Here is a 21,816-nt window from a genome sequence, read left to right as displayed (position 1 = left end):
ATTTGCTACAGCAGCAATAGGAAACTAATACACCACCTATCTGCCAGCCTAGACCCTGGTATTAGCTCGTGTGCCTCCCACCTCAGGTACCTCTGGAGACTTCCCTCTTCCTCTCTCCCTGCCCAGGGAGTGTCTCAGAGCCCCGTGACTTCCCCAAGCCCCAGAGGAAGTGTTAACGTCCCAGCAGCGGCAGCATCAACACTTCTGTGCACAGGCTCCAGAGTGAGCCCCACAGCTCACAAGTGCGGGGAGAGGCCCCCCGCTATGTGTGTGGAGGGGTGCAGAGCAGCAGCTGGTCGTAGGGAAAAGGGCCCTGGGGGCCAGGCCTGGGTGAGTCCCAGCCCCACTCTGAGCCTCGGTCTCCTCAGTGGCTTAAGGGGGCTGCGAGCCCCACACCGGCACTTCAGTCTACAAGTTGGGATCCTACTAAGGACAGCTGTTGCCTCTCCTAGCAGGAGAGGAGGTTTTTCCTGGTGCCCAAGAACATGGAGGAATCCATGGCTCTGAGAGGGGAAGGGTCTTACTTAAGGCCACACAGCAGGAAAATGGTGAGGCTAAGGCTGGAACCGACGTCTCCTGACCCCTAGTGCAGACCTCCATGTGTCATACCAAGTCATCCCTTGTGAGCCCCATAGCTACTGGAGCGGGGCTCAGATACCCTGGCTGGGGCCCTAGGCCCCTGCATGTCATGGGCTGGGGCCCACTCACAGCTCAGAGTGTGGCAGCCTGGCAGTCTTCCTCTGCCTCTGTCCACCCCTGGAATGCCTCAGAGGCCTGGGGGTGGGTAATGGCGGGGGAGTTGCATGAAGTATCAACTCCCATGGCGGGGGGGGGCATGTCTCTAATAAGCTCCTGCTTCCCAAGGGACCCAGGGCCCCCATTTCAGGGCCTGCCAGCAAGGCGCCAGGCTGCCTGGGCACACTTCCCAATAAGTACGCCAGAGCTGTGAGCCTTTCTGGGAAACATAGGCTCCCCCTTCCCCCGCCCTACTACCAGCAACCCTGCCAACTCTGCTCAGTGGGAACTCTGCGGGGACAATGTATGGCCTAGGAGTCAGGACACCTTGGGCCAAATTCCATACTTGAGACATAGGGCCTTGGGTAAGCCTCCGTCCGCTCTGGGCCTGCTTCATCCGTATACTGGGATGCCCACCTAGCTAGAGGACCAGATGGGAGGGACAGGGCTGCCTTTGGGTGGTATGAGCTCCCTGTCTCAGGTAACATGCAAGCTGCAGCTGACAGGTATCATAGTGGCTGTGGAGAAGACACCAGTGGGATAAGGCACTGTCACTTGCCTCACTGGGGCCCTGGGAACCTCCATCCTCCTAGCCTTTGAGTCACACCAACAGAGGTCTACAGGGGGCAGCTAGTGCAGTGTAAAGTTCCAGTCTACCCTGGGGGTTTTGTCAATCTCCCCTCCTCACTCTCAGTGACCCATCACACACTGCCCAGCCATAGGAGCTGGAGTAGCTCTTTGTTCACCTTGAATGCTGGAGTCCAGGCCCTCACAAAGCCCTCTGGGCTGCAGCAGAAACCCACCACCCTACTGCCTCTGCCCCAGCCCAAGCCACCATCATCTCTTGTCCAGATTATTCCAGTGGCCTCCTGATCAGCCTCCCTGATCCACCCGCCCCCCCCACCCCCGCCACGGCCTCTGCAATCTACCCCCACAGAGTAGCCCGAGCAGACCTGTGAAAGCCTAAGTCAGATTAGGTCACTGCTCTACTCAGAACCTTGCAACAGTGCCTGCCCCAACTCACCTCAAGTAAACACGGAAGACCTCCTATTGGTCTGCGAAATCTACCTCATCTGGCCCCAACCCACTTCCACCCTCCTGTAATTCTGACCTCATCGCCTACTTAACTCCATCCACAGAGTCCTCTTGACTTCTACGTCAAGGCCTTTGCACTTGCTGTTCCTCTCTTCACCTCACAGATAGCCACCTGTCTTGCTCCCTCCAGGCCTCTGGTCCAATCTCACGTCCTCAGAGAGACTTTCTCAGATCTCTTAATCTAACAGAGTACCCCTCCCTGTCATTCTCTAGTCCCTTATCCTGGTTTCTTTTGTTCCCCAGCCCCCATCTCTCCCTGTAGCACAATGTATCCATTTACAGATAGGTCTCCTCACTAGTCTGGAAGCTCCATGAGGTCAGGCCTTTGTTTTGCTTGCTGTTGTACCCCAGGGTCTCGGAGAGTGCCTGAGTGTCTAGGGGTTCAGTAAGTATTTGCTAAATGGACGAATGCATTGCCTTATCAAGGCTCACCCAAGTCTCTGAAACAAACTCCTAGGGCACACAACTTAACATATTCTTTCCCACCTACCAGCCTCTGCCCATGCTATGCTCTCCTCCTAGAACCCCTCCCTCTCTTCTCTGGATGTTCAAATTCTCCCAGTTTTCAAAGCCAAGCTCCAGACAGAGGCTCCTTCAGGAAGCCTCTCCTGCCAGCCCCCAGGCCACTCCCTCAACATCCTACAGCCCCTTCCAGGCTGCTACTAGATCCTGAATTCTCTTGAGTGTTTCGGCTCCCCAGGCAGCCTGGGGATGCCTCCACCCCACTGCGGGGCAGCATGTGTAGCCTGAAAGATCACAGATGGGCGGGAAAGAAGCAGGAGGGGCAAGTTCCTACACTGGGAGCCCCCTGGGGACAGGATTAGCAGCAGCCTCCCAGCCTCCGAAACCCAGCTGGTCCTGGAAATGTGGGGCTGGAAAATGTCAGGCTCAACTCTGGTCCATCCCCCAACTCTTCCCTGTGGTGAGGGGAGGACAACCCATTCCTGGGCCACACTCCCCCAGTAGCCCAGGGCGCTTAGGAAGGAGTGGGTGGGGGCAGGGAATAAACAGAGGAAAGGGACAGCCCTGTGCCTGTCCTCCCCCTCCCACCCTCCTCCTGCTGGTGACAAGACATTTAATTATAGATATTTGGTACCACTCATAATTCCAAATGTCCTAATCGCCTCCTCTCCCAGAACCAGTTTCCATGGAAAAATCATAGCAAAGAGCCAAGGAGGGAAAGGAGAGAATCCCCACCCCTGTGGGTTCCCTGCCAAGGAGACAGAGTGAAGAAAGGTGACAAAGAGCTGCAGCCTGGCGTTCCTCTGCAAGGCAGGGAGCTGGCTGGGCAAGCTGGGGATGGGGGCCATGTCTGCTGGGGGCAGGGGGTGGTGCATGGACCTCGCTGTGCCCTGCCACACTATGGGACCTTAAAGTCGGCATTCTCCTTTCTGAGTCTTGAAGTTCTTCCCACCGCAAACATGGGCTCCAGTGAATTAAATAACTACCATGAAAGTGTTCAGACAGGGGTGTGCAGGTGATGCCCCCAATGCCCCCTGCCCCTGCCCCATTACTCAGATGGTAGGCCAATTCCACCAAGAAACAGGGACCCTTCGGGCCTCTTCGCCTCTAAAACAATGACATTCTAGGATTCAGTGGGAATCTGAGTCTGCAGTTCTAAGAATTCAGTCTTGTGAGATTCTCACAGCTTTCTTTTTTTTTTTGCAGTACACAGGCCTCTCACTGTTGTGGCCTCTCCCGTTGCAGAGCACAGGCTCTGGACGCGCAGGCTCAGCGGCCATGGCTCACAGGCCTAGCCGCTCCGCGGCATGTGGGATCTTCCCGGACCGGGGCACGAACCCGTGTCCCCTGCATCGGCAGGCGGACTCTCAACCACTGCGCTACCAGGGAAGCCCACAGCTTTCATTTTTGAAGAATGAAACATTCAGAGTGTCTGGCATATAGTAAGCACTTAATAAATGTTAGCCACTCTTACTGCTATTTCAATATGCTAAAGTTCTCTGAGTCCATCCATCTGATTCTGAGACTTAAGTCACTTCTTATTTCTGGACTAGAGTTGTCACTTCTGTCAAACGGGTATCAGGTACCTGAGGGCAGAAGGTTAGATCATGAGACTGTACTTTAGGGCAGGATGAGAAGCCTTGGGATGAAGAGTCGCTGATCATCCAGGCCACCGTGGGCCTAAGTGGAAATGACAAGGGCTGTGGGAGGGAGCAGGGCAGGGAGGCTCCACAACTGGGCCTCCCCCCCCAGCACATCCGTTCATGGAAAGCAACCATGAGTTACCCCTCATTCCCTGGGCTCCTAGGTTCTTACAGCTGATGCATAGAGTTGCCTTCTCTCCCTTCTGGCCATACCCCGACTCCTCCTGTTTCCCTTGACCACCCTGCAGGCTGAGTCTCTGCTACAGAGCTTCAATGACCAGGCAAAGACCACCCACTGTACAGATGGGAAAACCGAGGCCCAAGATGACTCTGTCCAGATCTCAGGGCAAGTCAGAGGCTAAGCCAGGTCTGGAACCAGGCTTCCTGCTCCCAACAGAGAGGCAGCACCACACAGAGTGCAAATACAGATTTTGGGGTGGGAGAGACCTGACTTTGAGGGACTTCCTGCAGCCCAGGGGTGGGTCAGGGACTCCCTCTGTCCCCGGGGCCTTTCCTGCCAGCCCCCTGGCTGGGCTCACACCGGCTTCTGCCTCATCAGCAAAGCGTGACAGACTCTTCCCTTCTTATTCTGGAGCCCACACCACACCATCTCCACCCACAGGCCAGGGAGCGTGACTGGAGCCCTGGGCCTGAAACAAGGGAACACTGTCTCCTCCGTGAAGGCCAGAAGGAGAGCTGGACAGCTGCTCCCCATCCTCCTGGAGCCAGAAAGAAAGGGACAGACAGCAGGAGGGATTCAGGCTAGCAGAAGGAAGAACTTCCAGGCTTTATGAGTGAGTGGGGAATTAGGGGATGGTGAATCTCTTCTGAGCTGACTGAAGTCCACCAGGTTATACTGAGGCCCAGAATGCCCAGCCCTGTGCTCAGAAATCAGTAGGGGGCAGGGAGGAGGGGCCAAGGCTGCTCCCTGAGAAGCAGCTGAGGCAGTGGACCCTGTTTTTTTCCCTCTCCTGCCCCCAGGGAGGGCATGATCACACCACCCACTCACAGTACACAAGCCTGCCAGGCAGAGACCATTAACCTCATTTTGCAGAAGGGGAAGGTGAGGCATAAAGCAGGGATGTGACTGACCCTAGGCCACACAAGGATCTGGTGCCAGGGCTCAAACCCTATTCTTCCAATGACAGACTCACCAGTTCTCTCCCCTAAGGGGTAAGAGGGGATAGCGAGCTGGGCCTGGACAGATAGGAGGACTGGAGTGAGCAAAGGCTTGGAGGCTGGAGAGAGCCTCCACTGAGGGCAGGGAGAAACCTGTGTTATGGGCAGGTATGTCCCACCTCACAACCCCTAGGGGCAGCTGGGGTGGCAGGGCTGAGATCCCTGTTCCACATGATCCCTGAGGATCACATGGGACGTGGAGACAATATGATGAGTAGACCAGGAGCCAATTCTGCAAAAACTCCCACCTCCTCTCTGGGTCTCAATGCCTCTTCTTAGGAACAGTCCCCCTCCCCCCAGTCTCCTCGAGTCCCTTGGTTCACCCCTGCTCTCTCCCAGAGGAGAAAATTATAAGGGAAAAGCACCTGGGGATGGGGCCCCTGGCAGGAGCTGCCCCTGCTGTCACCCTCCCCCACCCTGACATTCCAAAGACAACTGGCACTGGAGTTAGGGGCACCTGAGCCGCCCTACCGGGCTCTCAGAAAGAAGGACAGGTCCAAAATGTCCCCTCTCCCCACTCCCTGCCTACTGACTCTGCTGCCTCTGTGAGAGACACCAGAGCCAGGACCGGGGAACTAGAGACAGCAGAGAGAAACAAAGAGAGAGAGAGTTTAGAGGGGCCGTGAGGGCACTGAGAACCGGCAGTAACCAAAGTAGTCCAGGGTTTAGGGTTTCCAGGCACCTCACTCTGGCAGGGAACACAGTGGGAGCACAGGCCACGGCTGAAATAACCCCAGGTCATCTCCACTCTAAGCCCAAAATCCAGAGCCTCGAATCTAGCTTCCAGCTGGGATGCCACGGCACCACACTGCTGAGAACCCATCTGAACCCACAGCCCAAACTCCAGGGACAGCTGAAGCCAGAAGGAAGAAGTGGAGGCCGAGAGCCATTCCCCGAGAGCGAGTCCCCCGGGGCCTGGGGTCTGACAGGGGAAGGAGGAAGCATCTCAGAGTCACCAGGAAGGGGGTGGGGTGGGGAGAAGATGCAAGCCGGCAGGATGGGGGACCAGCGCCCCCATCCTGACCCAGAGAGGCAGCCTTGCCTGTGGGGGCCAGAACCACTCCCAACCTCTCTCAAGGCCCCTCTTTGCTGAACTTCAGCAGCTCCTCCCTGACCCTGCCCTCCCTCAGAGGTACCCATTCTAACTGGAGGAGGCTTTAGCAGATTTCAGGCCCAAAGAGTGTCCCAATTCCAACCCATGGACTCCCCACAAATCTGTACAGCACAGCTGGAAGGAGATAGAGGACCACCTTGTCCACAACCCCTCTGATTTTACAGATGGGGAGACTGAGTCACATAGAATAGCCAGGGCTGCCAATGTACTTTATGGAGCCCTCTCCACTACTGCATAAAGTAATGCCTTGTACCTCTCCAATTCTCCCAGGCCCAGAGTTTGATCTGACATGGGAAAGCCACATTAGTAATGGCAAACCCATGTCAACTGTGGGCCCCTGAGCCAAACATCCTACAAGGGGTTTGGCCAATAAGGCAGCAAGGTTTTTGAGAAAGTTCCATCACCCTCACATCTCCTTATGTATTGATAACAAAAAACCAGATAGGAATCTTTAAAACCAGCCCCTGAAAAACATCTAAAGGACCTGATTAGAACCCTTTGTAATTATCACCCAGAATACCTTAGAGCAGATAAGAACCTCTGACATTAGTACCAGCAGAAGCCTGAAGCCTCTGGGGCCTGAGAAGACAGGAGCCTTGTGTCAGTAACACGCTTAAAACTGCCTGGGCACTTCCAGAACCAGAGAATCTCCCTCAGACCTGGGCACCTGCCCAGTGAGCACACTCAAGAGACTCCTGCATAAGTCACTGTCCCTGGCCCTCCTTCGTCCCCACCCCAAAGGCCCCCCACAAAGACTCACCACTTGTGGCTTGCTGCAGCACTTGCTGGCTGGAGCAGGCTCATCTGGAGCCCGGACCGTCTCAGGGGGCTTGGCCTCGGCAGAGGGCGGTGCAATCCGAGTCAAGCAGGGCATATCCACTGGCACTGGGGCAGGGACCTCACTGGAGTGGAGGGTCAGCACGTACTGCTTAGTGACGTCCTCAAGAGATGGTGCCTGCAACGTGGGGTGGGCTTGGGCAGGGAAGCCCATGGGCTCTGGTACAGCCACAGGGGGGCCAACGGAAGTCGGTGGCTCAGGCACCATGATAGGCGTGAAGGTGGAGGGCACACTGGCATGACGAACGTGTTTGGAGGAGGGTCGGGCCCGAGACAGGCTGCCAGCCTGGTCCTGAATGCCCTCCTCTCTCGGTAGCTCCTGATGACTGCTCCGAGCTGGGCGCTTCTTGGAACCACGGCGGCTGAGCCGTGGGGACAGAACATCAGCCAGTTTTGGGTCAAGGTGGAAGTCACGGTGGGCAGTGGAGGAAGCAGGCGGGGCCTCAGGTAGGGCCCTCTCAGACTGTGCCCGGCCCCTGGCAGGACTGGGCTCTTCTGGTTCTGCCCGCCGCTCTGTGAGGATGGGCTCACTGCTGGACGGAGGCAGCATGGGCTCGACCTCTCTGATGGGCTCCCCTCCAGGGCCCTCGAATCCAGGCCCAGCCAGCTCCCCACGGCGGCTGGGGTCACTCAGAGATTTCTTCTTGGGGGCTTTGCCAGCAGCCCTGTCATCGACCACACACCCTAAGGCACCAGGGCCCTGAACAATGCTCTGAATAACCTCTTGGTATCCCTTGCTCTCTTCACTGCCCACAGACCAGTCACTGTGGCCGCTGGTCAAGCCCTCGTCCACAGCTGGGGCTGCCGGAAGCCCTGTCTTGGGGCTCAGCGAGCCCAGGAGGTTGCTATCCACGGAGAACCCAGAGGGCTCCTCAGAGGGAGCAGCTCGGTGGCGCTGTGGAATTGGGTCACTCAGAGATCGGTAGGCCTCACCTGCCTCCCCATTGCTCAGGTCAGTCCCACCAGGGCCCGAAGGCGGGGCTTTGCGTCTCCGGCGGAGGGCACCTGGTGTGGGAGGGGTATCAGAGGACACCAGGGCCCACCCTCCCAGACTGTCTTCAGCCCCAGGGCCATGGTGGTTGGTCTGGGCTGAGGATGAGGAAAGGGGTCGCCACACCCCTGCGGTATCCAGGCTGCAAAATGCTGAAACAGGAGGCTCAGGGTCTGCCCCAATGCCCTCATCTGTCAGACTAGACTCAGGGCCGGAGAGCTCTTCCTGGGACCGCTGCCCTCGGATCACGTCTCCTGCCCAGTCAGGACTTCCAGGGAGGACATCACTTCCATCATCGCCCTGGGCACCCATGCGCTGGATCTTCTCAAAAACCTGACGGGCCTCTTGAACGTACTGATCCTGGACCACAAGGGGCAGTGGCTCCTCCTCGGCACCTGGGCCTGCCAGCAGGAGTTCAGATGAGCTGGGCTTCAGGGCACTGGTGCGGAGTAGGCGGCGGGCCATGGGCTTCTCAGAGCAGGTAAATGACTTTGCCCTTCGAAGGGTGGCCGTCAAGTCCTTCAGTGTGGGGCGGGTGCCAGATGATGCTGGGGCTGGGGAGGGCATGGGCTCAAGTTGCCCTACAGAGCCACCTGCTGATGGCGAATCTCTGCCATCTAAAGGGCCGCTCCCAAGGTCCTCATGTCGCCCACCAGGCTTTCGGATCCTCAGCTCTGAAAGGTCTGAACGCAGGAAACTGAGTAGCGTCAGGGTCTCTGAGGCAATATCTGGATTCGACAAGGACTTCCGTTGCCGGCTCTTGTCCAGCTCCAATCCTCCATCCCTCAACGCTCTCGTGGTGCCCACAGGTCCCTTGGTGCGGGTTCGAGCCTGGGGCCTTAGAAGCCCTTCCCCAGCTCCAAAGCTAGGGGAGCGATACACGCCCCAGCTCCCAGAGCTCCGGCTAGCCCACAGGTCCTCTTCTTTGAGAGTTTCTGTGCTGGAATAACGGCTGCTACCACGGGAGCCTGCTGGGCTGGCCAGGTACGTGGGAAAGCTCACCTTGGCCACGCGGAAAGTTCCCCCCACAGTGTCTGACAAGGGCCGAAGTCCTTCTTGGGGACCTGGTTCACAAGGAGGAGAGCCAGTACCCCACTCCTGGGGCCCTTCCTCCCTAGGGGCTCTTGGAGATGTTGGGGGATCGGGGCTCCTGGCTCCCCTTGCCGAGTCCATGCTGCCCAGATTTAACCCATAACTGTCTGGCCTACAGTCCTTATCCAAGAGGGAGCTTCTAGGCCTGGGCCCCGGCCTCCCTCCCCAGCAGTGGCCGCCCTCACCGTCTTGGTCCTCGTCACTACCTGAGGAGTGGCCGCCGTGGTAGGCCGGACTCTGCGCCCCGGGCTGCGGCGGCGGCGGGCCCTCCTCTTCCTCCTCGCTGGAGCTGGCAGTCCGACTGCTGCTGACAGGATAGGAGGAAACGATGGAGGAGGAGGAGGAGCGGTAGGCCCGGGCCCAGGCCTGCGGTTGGGAGAAGCTATGCCAAGAATGTAAACCATCCGCCGGACGCTGCGCTCTCTCCTGTTGCTGCTGCTGCTGCTGCTGCTGCCGCCGCCTCCTCCCCTCGGTCCCTGGGCCCGGCAGCGGCCGCGCCGAACGCAGGCCCGCCAGGGGGAAGCACGTCCGAGGAGGTGGCGTCGGTGGCTGCCGGGGTTCCCGGGTCGTGGGCTCCCACGCGGCACCGTCGGGGCTGGGCGTCCCCGAAGCCTCAGAGTCGGCACTGGGCCGCCTGGATCCAGGGCCACCAAAGAGCTTGCGCATCTCGGTGACGCTGGGCCAGGCCCCTCGCGCGGCTCCCTCCGCCGCTTCTTCCGCGGCCCCGGGGGAAACGCCCCCGTCTCGGGCCCCAGTGGCGTTGTCGTCCAGATGCTGCGCGTCGAAGCGCCTGGAGAGCTGGCGCACCGACGGCGAGAGGCTACGGAGCGGGCGCGGCTGCGCGGGGGCGGCCGAGGGCCCAGACGCCAGCTTGGACACGCGCCGGGAGGGCTGGCCCGCGACGTCCGAGACCGGCCGGCACGAGGCGCGGCGCCGCAGCCCGGAGGCGTCCGTTGCCTCCTCCCTCGGCCCTGGCCCGCCGCTCCAGCGCTCCAGCAGCTTGAACGAGACGCTGCGATAAAGCTGGGGCCGGGGCGCCCCGTCCGCCATGGTGGCAGCACTCACTCTGGGGGGGGCTGGCCTCGGGGAGCCGCGGCCAACCCCCCCTGCGCCCCCGCCCCAAAGGAGCGCAGCGGCCGGCGTCCGAAGGCCTGGGTCCCGCAGCCGCAGTGCGAGGCGGTTAGCGGGGAAAGGGTGCAGGGACCGGAGCACAGGTTTATCTGCTGCGGCTCAAGTTTCTGCGCCAGCGGGCCGCATCGGCTCCATCCCGCGCGACCCCTCCCGCCTCAGAGTCGACTCCCGGGCCCAGCCCCCGCCTCGCCCGGTGCGACCCGGAGCATCGCGGCCCGACCCGGTACTGGCTGGATCCCAGCGCTCCGTTCCTCCGCTCTGCGCCCGCCCGCCAGCCGGCCTGCCTGCCTCCCCTCGCGCTCCCGCTCCGGCTCCCGCTTCCTCCCTCTAGGCTGCCTGCTCCTCGCTCCCTTTTGTTGCAAATAAACTTTGTGGCGGAGGAAAGGGGGTGGGGGGGCGGGGCCTCGCGCCCAAAAGAGGGGGTGGGCTCCCGGCGCGCTCTAGTCTGGGAATCGGGAGTGAGGGGGAGGGGAGGGAATCGGGGAGGAGCGGAAGGAGAAATAAGACTGCTTGAGCACAGGCTGACTGAAGCGACCCTCCAGATGAGCCCCTCGGGAGCTCAGCGGGCAGAGCTGACCCCCATCCCCCCAGCACTCGCTGCAACACGCAAACTCTGAGTGTGGTCGGCTCTGCAGGCGTATAGTCGGGGTGGCGCACCCTCTGCATTCGGGCGGAAACGCCTCCTGCCCAAGGGACCCCAACATGGCAACCTCGGACCCACAAACTCTCGTACACAACACCGACACTCAGGTAAAAGCAGAAACACTCTCCCAGCCGAGAGACTCGCCTCCAGGGGGAGCGGTGCGCGCCGCAGACCAACCCGGGCGCTTGCAGCTCCCTGTCCCGCCCCTTCACCCCGCCCAGGCCACGCCTCCTACCAGGTCCTTCGCTGCGAATCCCGCTGTAACTGCGACCGGGTCCAGCCCCTGGCGCCCCCAAACGCCCCGCCCCTCCCACCTCTGCGGCCAGTCCAGCTCTGACTGTCCCCCCACCCTCCCCAAGCCGCTCCAGGGGCCCCCACCCTTTGTGGCAACGCCCCCACGTTTCCAGCCGCGCGCCTTGTACCCCGCCCCCTCCTTCTCCAGCTCTCTGGGGTACGCGGCTCTAGCGCCGTCTACCGGCCGGATTCGCCCACCCCCGTGGAGCCTTGGACGACTAAAGCTGCACCCGCCACCAAAAAAAAACAAAAAAAAAAACCCGGAGAGTTGGGAAGACTTCACTTCCTTTACTTCCTTCTAGTCGTTAACTAGTCCCTTCAGGAGCCGTTTCAAACCTATTCCCTTCACAAAGTGCACTGCCCTTCCTTCGACTTCACACACAAAAGGCGCTTTGATGGGAACGCCCTCGATTTACCACTGCCGAACCTACACTCCTACCTGACTCCCATCCGCCCTCCTGTCAGGCAAGGTGTGGGTGGCTTCTACTGCTTCACACCACCCTTGGAGGTAGATCTTACTGCTCCTTCTCTGTGGGTCATGAAGAAGAACTTTGACCAGTGTCAAAGTCAGGAAATGGCAGCTCCTGGTATGACTCAAATTCAGATTTCAGGAGCTTCAAACACCATGCTTCTCCAGACAGCCTGTGCTGGTTCCATATCCCTGATGAGCCCCCAGCAGTATCCTCCTCCTCCCTGGGCCTGGGATCAGCCTCCCCAGGAACAGCGGACACTCATGTTACCCTTAGCCCAAGAGGACTGTGGCTGAGCCCCATTAGCTAGGAGGCCCTGGAAGCAGGAGGCCCCGGTCCAGATGAACAGGCAGGGCTGGGCGTAGGGCAGGAAGGCAGACACTCAGGGATTGCCTGACTACCGCATGAGACACGGAGGACTCAGCGAGAACCCCAGGGCCCTGCTTGCTGCTCCCCTTGGGTTGTGAGAAATAACTAGGGAGAAAGCTCTTCCTCTTTGAGTTGAGACCAGCCTCCAATAAGTCCCTCAACTCAACCTTACTTCCTCTCTGTCTCAAAGGGGCCAGCGTATCGCTCACTCTTCAATAGGAAATTGATAGCAAGGAAGAAAGCTCTGTCTGGCCTATTGTCTCTCTGCCCTTTCCTTGCTGTGTGACCTTGGGTAAATACCTGCAATTCCCTGGGCCTCAGCTGCCTCATCTGAAAAGTATGGAGTGGATTTAAGTTTCCCCAAGGTTTCCCCAAGGGTGCTTCTCTCTGACTCTATTTGAAATCAGACTCTTGTCTCTTCTAGGTTGTTCTGGTATGGTGGGGGGGACCCTCATCCTGGAAGTCACTGCCCCCCTCCAATAATAGTGATGGCCCTTTCCATCTGAAATTGGTAATTTTCCAAGCTCTGTCACACCTGGTCATTTTCTGTCTTCACGTCACTGCTGGGATAGAGGATAGAGGTTTTTATTACGAAATCACAGATGGGGAAGCTGGTGGAGAGGAGCAGAGACTCAGGTCACAGGCTCCCAGCGCCCTGCAGCTTGGCCTTGAGGTGGGCTCCTCGGGGGCCTTTGGACCAGGAATCCCCTTGGTGGGGAGGGAGGGTGTTTAAGGAGCTACGCTGGGCCTCCACCCAATGGGAAGCTCACCCAATCAGAGATCGGCCTGGCTGCTTACAGTACGTCATGAGTGCTCCCCGCACCAGCCCCTTCTGATTCAGGATGAGACAAAGTCATCTTCCAGGCACAGAGAGGGCCTGGGTGTTTTTAACCCTCAGAATATCCATCTAGAAGGGGTCTGGAAGCACTGGGTGCCAGGGCGGACAGCAACACTAAGCCGGGCCCAGTGCAGGCACCCTCACAGATGTGACAGGTGGCCCTCAGCATGTTGCTCTTTCCCTTTGGGCCTCAGGCTCCTCACCTGTGAAAGGGGAATGAAAACAATAACCCATCTACCCAGTGAGTTGTGGTGACCCAGCAATATCAGGGCTGTAGAATCCCTTGGGGAAATGAAGATAGGAAGATTGTGATGGTCACAGCCAATGCCAATGATGGGCCTCAGGCACTTATGAGGGAGAAAGATGAGGAGTGAGGGGACTCCAAGAAGCAATGAGCTCTGGACAGGAGCTGTCTTAAGGGGAGTCTGGCTCCTAACTCCGTTCCAAAGTCAAATAGAATTGACCCGAGATGGTCCCCTTTCCTGTATAATTAGGCCTCAAGTGCACAGAATTGGATTATTTGTAACCTTTTATTCATGACACATTCTTACCAGTTATTTAATTGATTCCCATCAAAAAACAAAACAACTAGGGCCTTTACAATGTTCTATATCTCATTATATAGTTCTCCCACCACTCATTCTCCTGCTGCTTTCCCGCCACCCACGGTTACCATCACCTCCTGTGTTCAGCATTCCCTTGCTTTCCTTTTCATATAGTTTTAGTGCATCTGTGTATTCCTTCAAAGTATATATTTTCATTCTAGTTATTTAAAACTTTATAAAAAGGGCATCTTGCTGTGTATAATTGTTTGGGATTTCTTGGTACTTAATATACTGCTAAGATTTATCCACTTTGCATGTCGGTATAGTACATTCTGGCTGTGTGTTAACATTCCGATGTGTGAATATAGCACAGTGTATTCATCCACTCTCTCATGGATGGGCATTTGGGCGGTTCCAGCTGTTCGTGCCTGTGAACAGTGCAGCTCAGTGTTGTGCGTGACTTCACGTGCACATGCGCAGAAGTGCTGGAGCAACAGCTATGCTGTTGTTCAACGTTGGAGAGGCATTGTCAAGCTGGGGTCGAATACCTCTTCTATGTTTTTTGATGATATGTTTCCTTTTCAGTGAAGTGCCTGTTTGTGTCTCCTGCCCATTCTTCTCTTGGGTTATAATACTCTTTTGTACTTTATGAAAATTATGCCCTAACTTTTCCACACTCCATACCTCTGGGGGCATAGGGAGGGTTGGTAGTATTAACGTTATTTTACAAGTAAGGAAACAGAGGCTCAGAGAAGTGAAGGGGGCTTGTTCAAAGTCAGAGTCAGAAACAGCCCTTCTGCACTGAGGCCCAAAGTCCTCAGCTAAGAAACCTTCTCTTCACCTCAAGCTGGGTCAAGGCTCCCCTGGTCCTCAGCCTCTATTGGTCCCTGACCATTCCAGGAGCTTTTTATCTCCTTAGTGACACCTTCCTTGTCCCCTGGCCCTCTTTATGTTCTTCTGAGCTCTCCTGCCTGGTTGTAATGATCCAGATATGTATGTGTTTATTTCATTATTGCCATCCTCCATCAGACTAGAGCTCACTGAGGGCAGGGACCCAATGCTCAGCATGATGCCTGGCATACAGTAGGTGCTCAATAAATGTTGTTTGCTGGATGAACTGTTTCCTTGTCTGCACCCCCAGCCCTTGGATTCTGAGGGTTGGGCTGGGTCTGAGCTGGAGGGAGGAGCCAGCAGCATCCTCGCTAGGACAGATCCAGTGACCCTGGGCTTTTCCTGCTTGGCATGGAAGTCTCCTGAGACAAACCCTGGTTCCTGACTCTCTGGCTCCCCCATCTTGGCCCTGCCCCTCTGACTCCCTGTCATCAACTTCCAGCAGCCAACACTCACGGGTTTCCTGTCTTGGAAGCTCCTTCCCTGGGCCTGGCCTCCTTTGGAATCTTCCTCTCTCTCTTCTTCCCCACCCAGCATCTCCACTTCCTCCCCTCCAGCTGCTCCTTGACTCACCTACCTCCACTGCGCCATCATGCCACCATCATTCCGAAACCCCAGGCTTTGACCCTCTACCTCTCCGGCTCCTCCTCCTTCCCAGCGCCCTGATGCTAGAGTTCCCAGGACTCTATCCAGGCCCTCTCTTCTTACTCTCTTCCTCAGGAAGCCCAACCACTCCCTCAGCTTCAAGCCAAAAGTGGGATGAGCACTCCCCAGGCTTTGCCACTCTTCTAAGAAGCCTTCCTGGTGTCTCCAGACCCTGTTGGCTCCTAGCTCCTACTTAGGTGGAGGCCTCAGCCCTCCACACCAGGCTGGACCTTGTCCCCCTTCCAGTCCATGACACTGCCTGGCCTCCACCGAGGTCCACCATCTCAGTAGGCATACTGAGTAAAGGGATTAGTTCTGGCTGTGGGTAACAAAGGCCTCAAAAACTGGTGGCTTAAAAAAGGTAGACATTTATTTCTCTCTCATGCAAAAGTCTGGATTTAGGTGACCCCAAACTGGAATGGTCAGAAACGCAAGCTGCTTTTCATGTTCCAAGATGGTGCTCCAGCTGTGATGTCACAATGTAAGCAACAAGAAGGGAAGGGAGGCCAGACACCACCTGTCTCTTAAAGACATTCCCTCCTCCCATATTAAACTGCCTTAGGGCATTTGGCTTATATCCCATGGACCAGGAGTAATTTATCTGGCCATACCTAGCTGCAAGAGAGGCTAGGAAATGAAGTTTTCATCCTAGGAGACTGTGCCTAACTAAAAGAGAATTGACATTGTGGTTGGCACAACTTCCTAGGGGTCCCCAGTTACTAGGACTGGGTGGGGCAGGTGGGCACTTGGAAGTCAGGTGAAGAAAGGAAAGGGGAGTGAAGGGAGAGTGAAGCAGGGGAGGATCTAGTATCTGGGTTAGAGAAAGGCTGTGTGACCTTGGTAAGTCAGTTCCCACATCCGGGTCTCAGCTTCCCCATTATAAGGTATTATAAGGATTAAATGAGAAAATGAGTATACCACACGTTGCATGGTTCCCAGAATGCACAGAGCCCGGCCTATGGCCACTACTGTCCTTCTGGCTCCCCAGTGCTTTCCTGGCCGGCAGCCTTTTCCTCTCTAGCCCTGCTAACCCTCCAGCTTTATATCAGGCCACAGCCCCGCCTATCCTTCCTCCAGCAGCCTCCATGCCTTTGTTTGTGCTGTTCCCTGCACCAGGGAACACCCTTACCCTTTTTCCTTCAGTGTAATTACATCTATCCTTTAAGACCCAGCTGCACCGCTCCTTCCCCCAGGAAGTCTTCCGCAACCCCTTTGGTTTCTCCTGCCCCTCACTGCACTCCACCCCTGTCTGTGTCGTCTCTGTCCCCATGCCAGCAAGCAGACCTTCCCAGAGTAAGCCCCCCACCCCTGCCCTGCCCCTCCATCACTGAGAGTGCTCTGGGTTAAAGTGAGAAGGGAGAAGGGCGGTGAGGAAGAGGAAAAGAACAAAAGGAGGGGAAAGGGAAGGAGGAATTCAAGCCCCTCAAATGGTGCTTGGAATCCCTCCCTGGTCCTGGCATGTAATAAATGATTTTTTTCCTTCTTATAGGAACAGATGGGGCTCATGTATTATGGCTCTTATTCTCAAAAAAGTGTGCTGAATTTTTTTTTCTTAAAAGACTAGCTGCCTCCTAGCTAAAGGAGGAAGAAAAACCCTTGCAATCTCCCCTGCTTAAAGCTCCTTGTTTAGAAACCTCCTATGCCTATTCCTAGAGACAGACCCTAGAGGAACTTGTGTGAGCAAAAGGCGAAACCATTATAACAGTAACATTCATTGCATGCCTACTATGTTCCAGGCGTTGTTCTAAGTGCTTTGCACATATTAGTTAATTTAATCCTCACAACAACTTTACAAAATAGGTACCATTATTACTCCCACTTTACAGTTATGGAAGTTAAGGTATGAAGAGGTTAAATAACTTCCCCAGAGTAACACAGCTAGAAATGATAGACCCAGGATACACACCCAGGTGAACTGGTTCTGGGGTCTGAACCCTTTATGCTATTCTGCCTTGCAAGGGAAGCTGGGAATGGAATTTACCTGCGGCCCACAATTTCCACTCTTGGAAAAGTAACCAAGGGGTCGCAGTTCTTGGCATCCTGCTGGGACAGTCATCTGGGACTGGCTGCCGCGCTCAGCCTGGGCTGTTGGCGGAGGCCCTCTGCCTTCTGCTCCCCCATCTCTTACTCCCCCGTGACAGGCAGCTGAAGAGCCTGGTCTCAGATGCAAGATGGGTAACACCTGGACTGCTTGGCACAGCATTGCACTATATGGGGACTAAGAACTAGTCTGTCTTCTGATGTCCCCACACATCTACCTCGCTGTGACCCAAAGAATCAAACTGCCTTCTGTCCAAATTGTCAGCCTCTCCAGCAAGGACACTTTCAATGGATTCCCAAGATGGGCCGGGGCCTGGTTTTCCCCCTTCCTCTACCAGCTGCAAGCACACCTCAACATTACTGTGGAGTTTAACTCCTGCAGAGCCCTCCTTGGCTGAAGAGCCTTGGAGATTAGGCAGGGCTAAAAGAAAAATGCTGAAGAAGTTGTACAGTCCTTCCCCTCCCTGCCTTGTCCCTCTGCCCTTTCCTCTCTCCGCTCTAACCTTCTAAGGTGGAAGGCTCCCTTTGCCGTGGCTGGTTCTGCCAGTACTGGGTCTGTGTGGCATACTAGCAGCCATGGGCTGGCCACATTGTTCCACAGGAGGAAAACTGAGATCTGGGAGGAGGGAATAAGGAATGGAGGAGTAGTGAGTGGGGGTGGGGCGGGAGTGTGTGGAGATGAGGACAAGGAGCAGAGAGGACCAAATGAATGAATGGAACACAGTACATCCCCCAGAGATCTCATATTCATCCCTCAAAACCCAGCTCAAATGGCCCTTCCCAGAAGCTCTCACTTACCCCTCCCATCTTCTCTTACTCCCTTTATTGGTGACTCCAAAGTATGCAGCATACTCCTCAGTTACAGTACATGCCGTACTATATTTTTGTGAGCAGCTTAACTCTCTCCCCAACTCTCCATGGCTTCTTGAGACCTTCTGGAGAACCAGGCCCAGGCTTGTCTCTCTCTGTACCCACTGGGCCTGGTTCAGAAAAAGGGCTTAATAAATAGTTGCTGGTGAAGTTTTGGGGTGGGGGGGGGGTCTCACTCTATGCCCAGCTGAGCTAAGCTCTAATTCTCTGCATGGTTTGGGGCTGGTGGAGCTTTTGATGCCCCAGCCACAGTGGCAAACACAATGGTTGTCCAGACTCCACGTGTCCTGCCCCAGTGGACTCAGCAACCCTGTCGCTGCCACTTGACTGTGAGTTTCTGTAGCAGCTCATGTGGCCGCCGGCGGAACTTCTTCTGGGTAAAGTAGAAGAGGATGGGGTCCAGCACGCTGTTGGCACTGGCGAAGGGCCGTGTGCCCTTGTAGGCGGCCGCGAAGGCCTCCAGCACAGGGCAGGGGAGGCCAGGCGTAGAGCGCACCGCCAGGTAGGCTGTCTTGGTGATGTGGAAAGGCAGGAAGCTGATGGCAAAGGCAGCTGCCACCACCACAGCCATGCGGGCTGCCTTGCTGCGCCGCTCCCGGGCCACAGGCCCTGCTGGGCCGTCCTGGCGGCACAGACGACGGGCCAGGCAGCAGTAGCAGGCCAGCAGGGCAACAAAGGGCAGCAGGAAGCCGATGACTGTGAGGGCCATGCCATAGGGCATGTAGTGGGTGGCCAGGGCAGGTGGGCTCAGGTCATAGCAGACTGTGCGGTTACGCTGGATGCCTGTGGCAGCAAAGAGGGCTGTGGGCAGGCACTGGGTCGTCACGGCCAGCCATACAGCCCCACACACTAGCCAGGCAGCCCGGCGGCCCCCACGCTTGTGCCAGGGGGCCAGAGGGTGGCAGATGCCTAGGTAACGCTGGAAGCTGATGCAGGTAAGAAAGAGGATGCTGCCGTGTAGGTTGGCGTAGAAGAGGAAGCGGACCAGGCGGCAGGTGAGGTCTCCGAAGGGCCAGTGGTCACCTTGGGCATAGTTGTAGATGAGCAGGGGCAGGGAGCAGGCATACAGCAGGTCCGCCAGGGCCAAGTTCAGGGTGTACACGGCCGTGCGGGTCAGGGCCCGGCGGGATGTGCAAATCTGGGCAATGACGCAGGCGTTCAGTGGCAGGCCGGCTGCCAGCACCACCGAGTACACAGGCGGCAGCAGTAACCGCTTGAAGTTCTCTTGGTAGACGCAGGTGGTGGGCGGCAAGCCCAGGGCCTGGCCTGTGTCATTGTCCCATTCCATGGCTGTTCAACTGGACTTCCTACATTCAGAGATGCTGGGGAAGCAACATACAATCTGTCAGTGGCCACACTCATTGACCACCCAGTAGGCCCCTGTCCCTCTCTGGGCCTTGATCTCCCCACCTGAACCATCTCTGATACTCACCACCCCACGGAAGCCCTCCACAGCCCTCACTTTAAGGAAACCTGGAATACGATAAAGCTCAAGCTTGGGAGAAATCCAATCCACTTTCTTGCTGTAATATTCACTTCCTACCAACATTCTTGGTGAACTTCTATTCATCCTTCAAAACCCTAGTCAAATGTCTCCTCTGTAAGTGAAGATTGACAGACTTTGGTTTGAATCCCAACTCTGCTACTTACTAGCTGTGTGAACTTGAGCGAGTGATATGATGTACCTTATCTGAGTCTCAGTTTTCCCATCTGAAAAATGGGGGATTGATGTACCCACCTCAGGATGTCATAAGGTTATATGTCATATGTCAGGATGCCATAAGGTTAGAGGCACTAAATCATGCTATGCAGGGCTTCCCTGGGCTCCCTGGAGTTTGGAGATTGTGGTCATGGTGGGCCTGCTTGTCTATCTCTTCCCCACAGACTGCGAAGCTCCTGAGGAGAAGTGCCAGGTCTGGTGCCTCTCTGTGTCTGAGAGCCCAAAATTGGGGCCCAGGGCAGGGAAGGCCCTGGTAATTAATTAATCAGCATGAGTAGAATGTCCACACTTCTGAGCTAAGGACAGTGCCCACCTCCTCAGCCTGGACTCCACCTTCCAAAGCCATGGTCGTTCTTTTGGCTGCAGTCTTCCTATCTGTAGAATGGGGGAAGGAGGTGATTTAGGAGTTCCCTAAATCCTTCCACGGGACTTTTGGCTACAAAGGCGTGTCTGGCTGAGCCACTAGGGCCACAGCGCCCCCTGGTGGCAAGAGTGAAAACCGCTTCCCCCGAAGGCAAATGGCTGAGGGACCAACCAACTCCACAGCTACTTTACAGAGAGGGAAATCCAGGCACAGTGAGGGGCACTGACCGCTCAATCTTAATGAGTTAGAAGCAGAGCCAGAACCAGAACCCAACTGACTAAGAGGAGGCAACTTAGTGTGACCCATGGACATGAAGTATAGAGGTTATAAATCTAGCTTCAGAGCTAGGCAGGCCAGGTTCAAATGCTGGCTCCCCTACTTCTATGCTGTTCTACAAAGGGGAGGTTGCTTGCCTTTTCTGGGCCTGTGTCCTTATCAGTAAAACTGTCATAGACCTGATATTCAGTAGGTGCTTAATAAATGCCATGCCATGCCATTGTATCCTACACCTTATCTGTCCACTCATCCCTTCAAGCTAGGTTTTGGGGGAGCCAGCAGCACAAATGCCTCAAGAGTTTCCCTGGTGGGATCAGTCTGACTTATTGATACTCACCTCCCAACTGGCATTTCCATATTTACTGGTGTCCAGAGAGAATTCACAACTTAAATCCAATGGTCCTGGAAGCCTTTGGGATAGTGAGTCAAATCACCCCCTCTCCCTATTTTACAGATGGGAAAAACTGAGGCCCAGAAAAAAACATGAAGTCCTGCAAATGCACTCAGAAGGTGACAGAGGGTTGAAGCTGCGTATAAGGGCTCTGGTCCAGATGCCCATGTTCAAATCCCACGTAAGCTTAGCGGCCTTAGGCCCGTTACCGAACCCCTATGCTCGGCTTCCACACCTATAAAAGGGGATAATATAGTACCTGCCTCATAGGGTTGTTGTGAGGATCAGTGCCTAGCACAGGTAAGGTGAGCTATTCGTTTTTTCTTTTTTTAAATTGGAGTATAGTTGATTTACAATGTTGTGTTAGTTTCAGGGGTACAGCAAAGCGAATCAGTTGTACATATACATATATCCACTCTTTTTTTAGATTCTATTCCCATATAGGCCATTACAGAGTACTGAGTAGAGTTCCCTGTGCTATACAGTAGGTTCTTATTAGTTATCTATTTTACATGTAGTAGTGTGTATATGTCAATCCCAATCTCCCAATTTATTCCTCCCGCACCCCTTACCCCCTGGTGCAAGGTGAGCTATTCTTAATGTGAATATACCTGCTAAATAAAGTTATGAGATTTTTAGAAGTTAATTAGAGCAAAACATAACTCCTCAAACTAATTTCTCCCAACTTAAAATTTGATTTTGATGAAAATAGTTTACCCAGATTCGGGGCAACTGCAAAATGATGATGTTTGGAATTTCTAGCCTGTAACCCACATGATACAACACTTTAATTATCAAAGATTCTTCCTGTCCATGTGCAGGAGTGCTGGGCACCCAGCTAAGCAGTTAAGCATGAGGTAGAGGCCAGAGGAGGAGGCACAGCAGTCCCCCCCATTGTCACCAAGAAGCCAAGATCAGTACAGGCAAGAGAAAGTTCATTCATCTCTTCATTTGTTTGTTCCAGCCATTCTTTCATTCATGCATTCACTCTTTGTTTTCACACGCCAAACATTTAATGGGTACTCGCTACTTGCTCATTGCATGTGGCATAGTGTACAGATGTAGATGTAGATAGATACATATACAGATATATGCACACACATACACACATTCATATACACATACAGATGCTAGTCTGAGCGGTGAGACCAGTGTGAGCCACGGGATGGAAGAAACTTTTC

The 21,816-nt window shown here is 55.5% G+C and overlaps 2 protein-coding genes across 3 annotated transcripts in view; both read right to left on the bottom strand.

Annotated features, from left to right (window-relative positions):
- Positions 1-10,642, bottom strand: part of ARHGEF17 (Rho guanine nucleotide exchange factor 17) — a 56,351-nt gene extending 45,709 nt beyond the window's left edge. Inside the window, exons 1-2 of one of the 2 annotated variants that reach the window (XM_079928092.1) lie at positions 9,355-10,642; positions 6,989-8,784 (exon numbers count right to left, since the gene is read on the bottom strand). In XM_079928092.1, coding sequence (XP_079784218.1) covers positions 6,989-8,784; positions 9,355-10,198 — 2,640 coding nt within the window. In that variant the 5' untranslated portion in view covers positions 10,199-10,642. Of the gene's footprint in view, positions 1-6,988 lie in introns of both variants that reach the window. The other variant, XM_079928091.1, reaches the window with a different exon arrangement.
- Positions 10,643-18,031: 7,389 nt separating this feature from the next.
- P2RY6 (pyrimidinergic receptor P2Y6) lies at positions 18,032-19,570 on the bottom strand. The gene has a single exon (XM_079929360.1). The coding sequence runs from the start codon at positions 19,170-19,172 to the stop codon at positions 18,186-18,188; it is 987 nt and encodes a 328-aa protein (XP_079785486.1). The 5' UTR covers positions 19,173-19,570; the 3' UTR covers positions 18,032-18,185.
- Between the last annotated feature and the right edge of the window lie 2,246 nt (positions 19,571-21,816).

Source organism: Stenella coeruleoalba, assembly GCF_951394435.1.
Source record: "Stenella coeruleoalba genome assembly, chromosome: 8".
In the NCBI taxonomy this organism is placed as follows: Eukaryota; Metazoa; Chordata; class Mammalia; order Artiodactyla; family Delphinidae; genus Stenella; species Stenella coeruleoalba.
The sequence above is the reverse complement of the archived record's forward strand: the minus strand, read 5'-3'. Positions and strand labels throughout refer to the sequence as shown.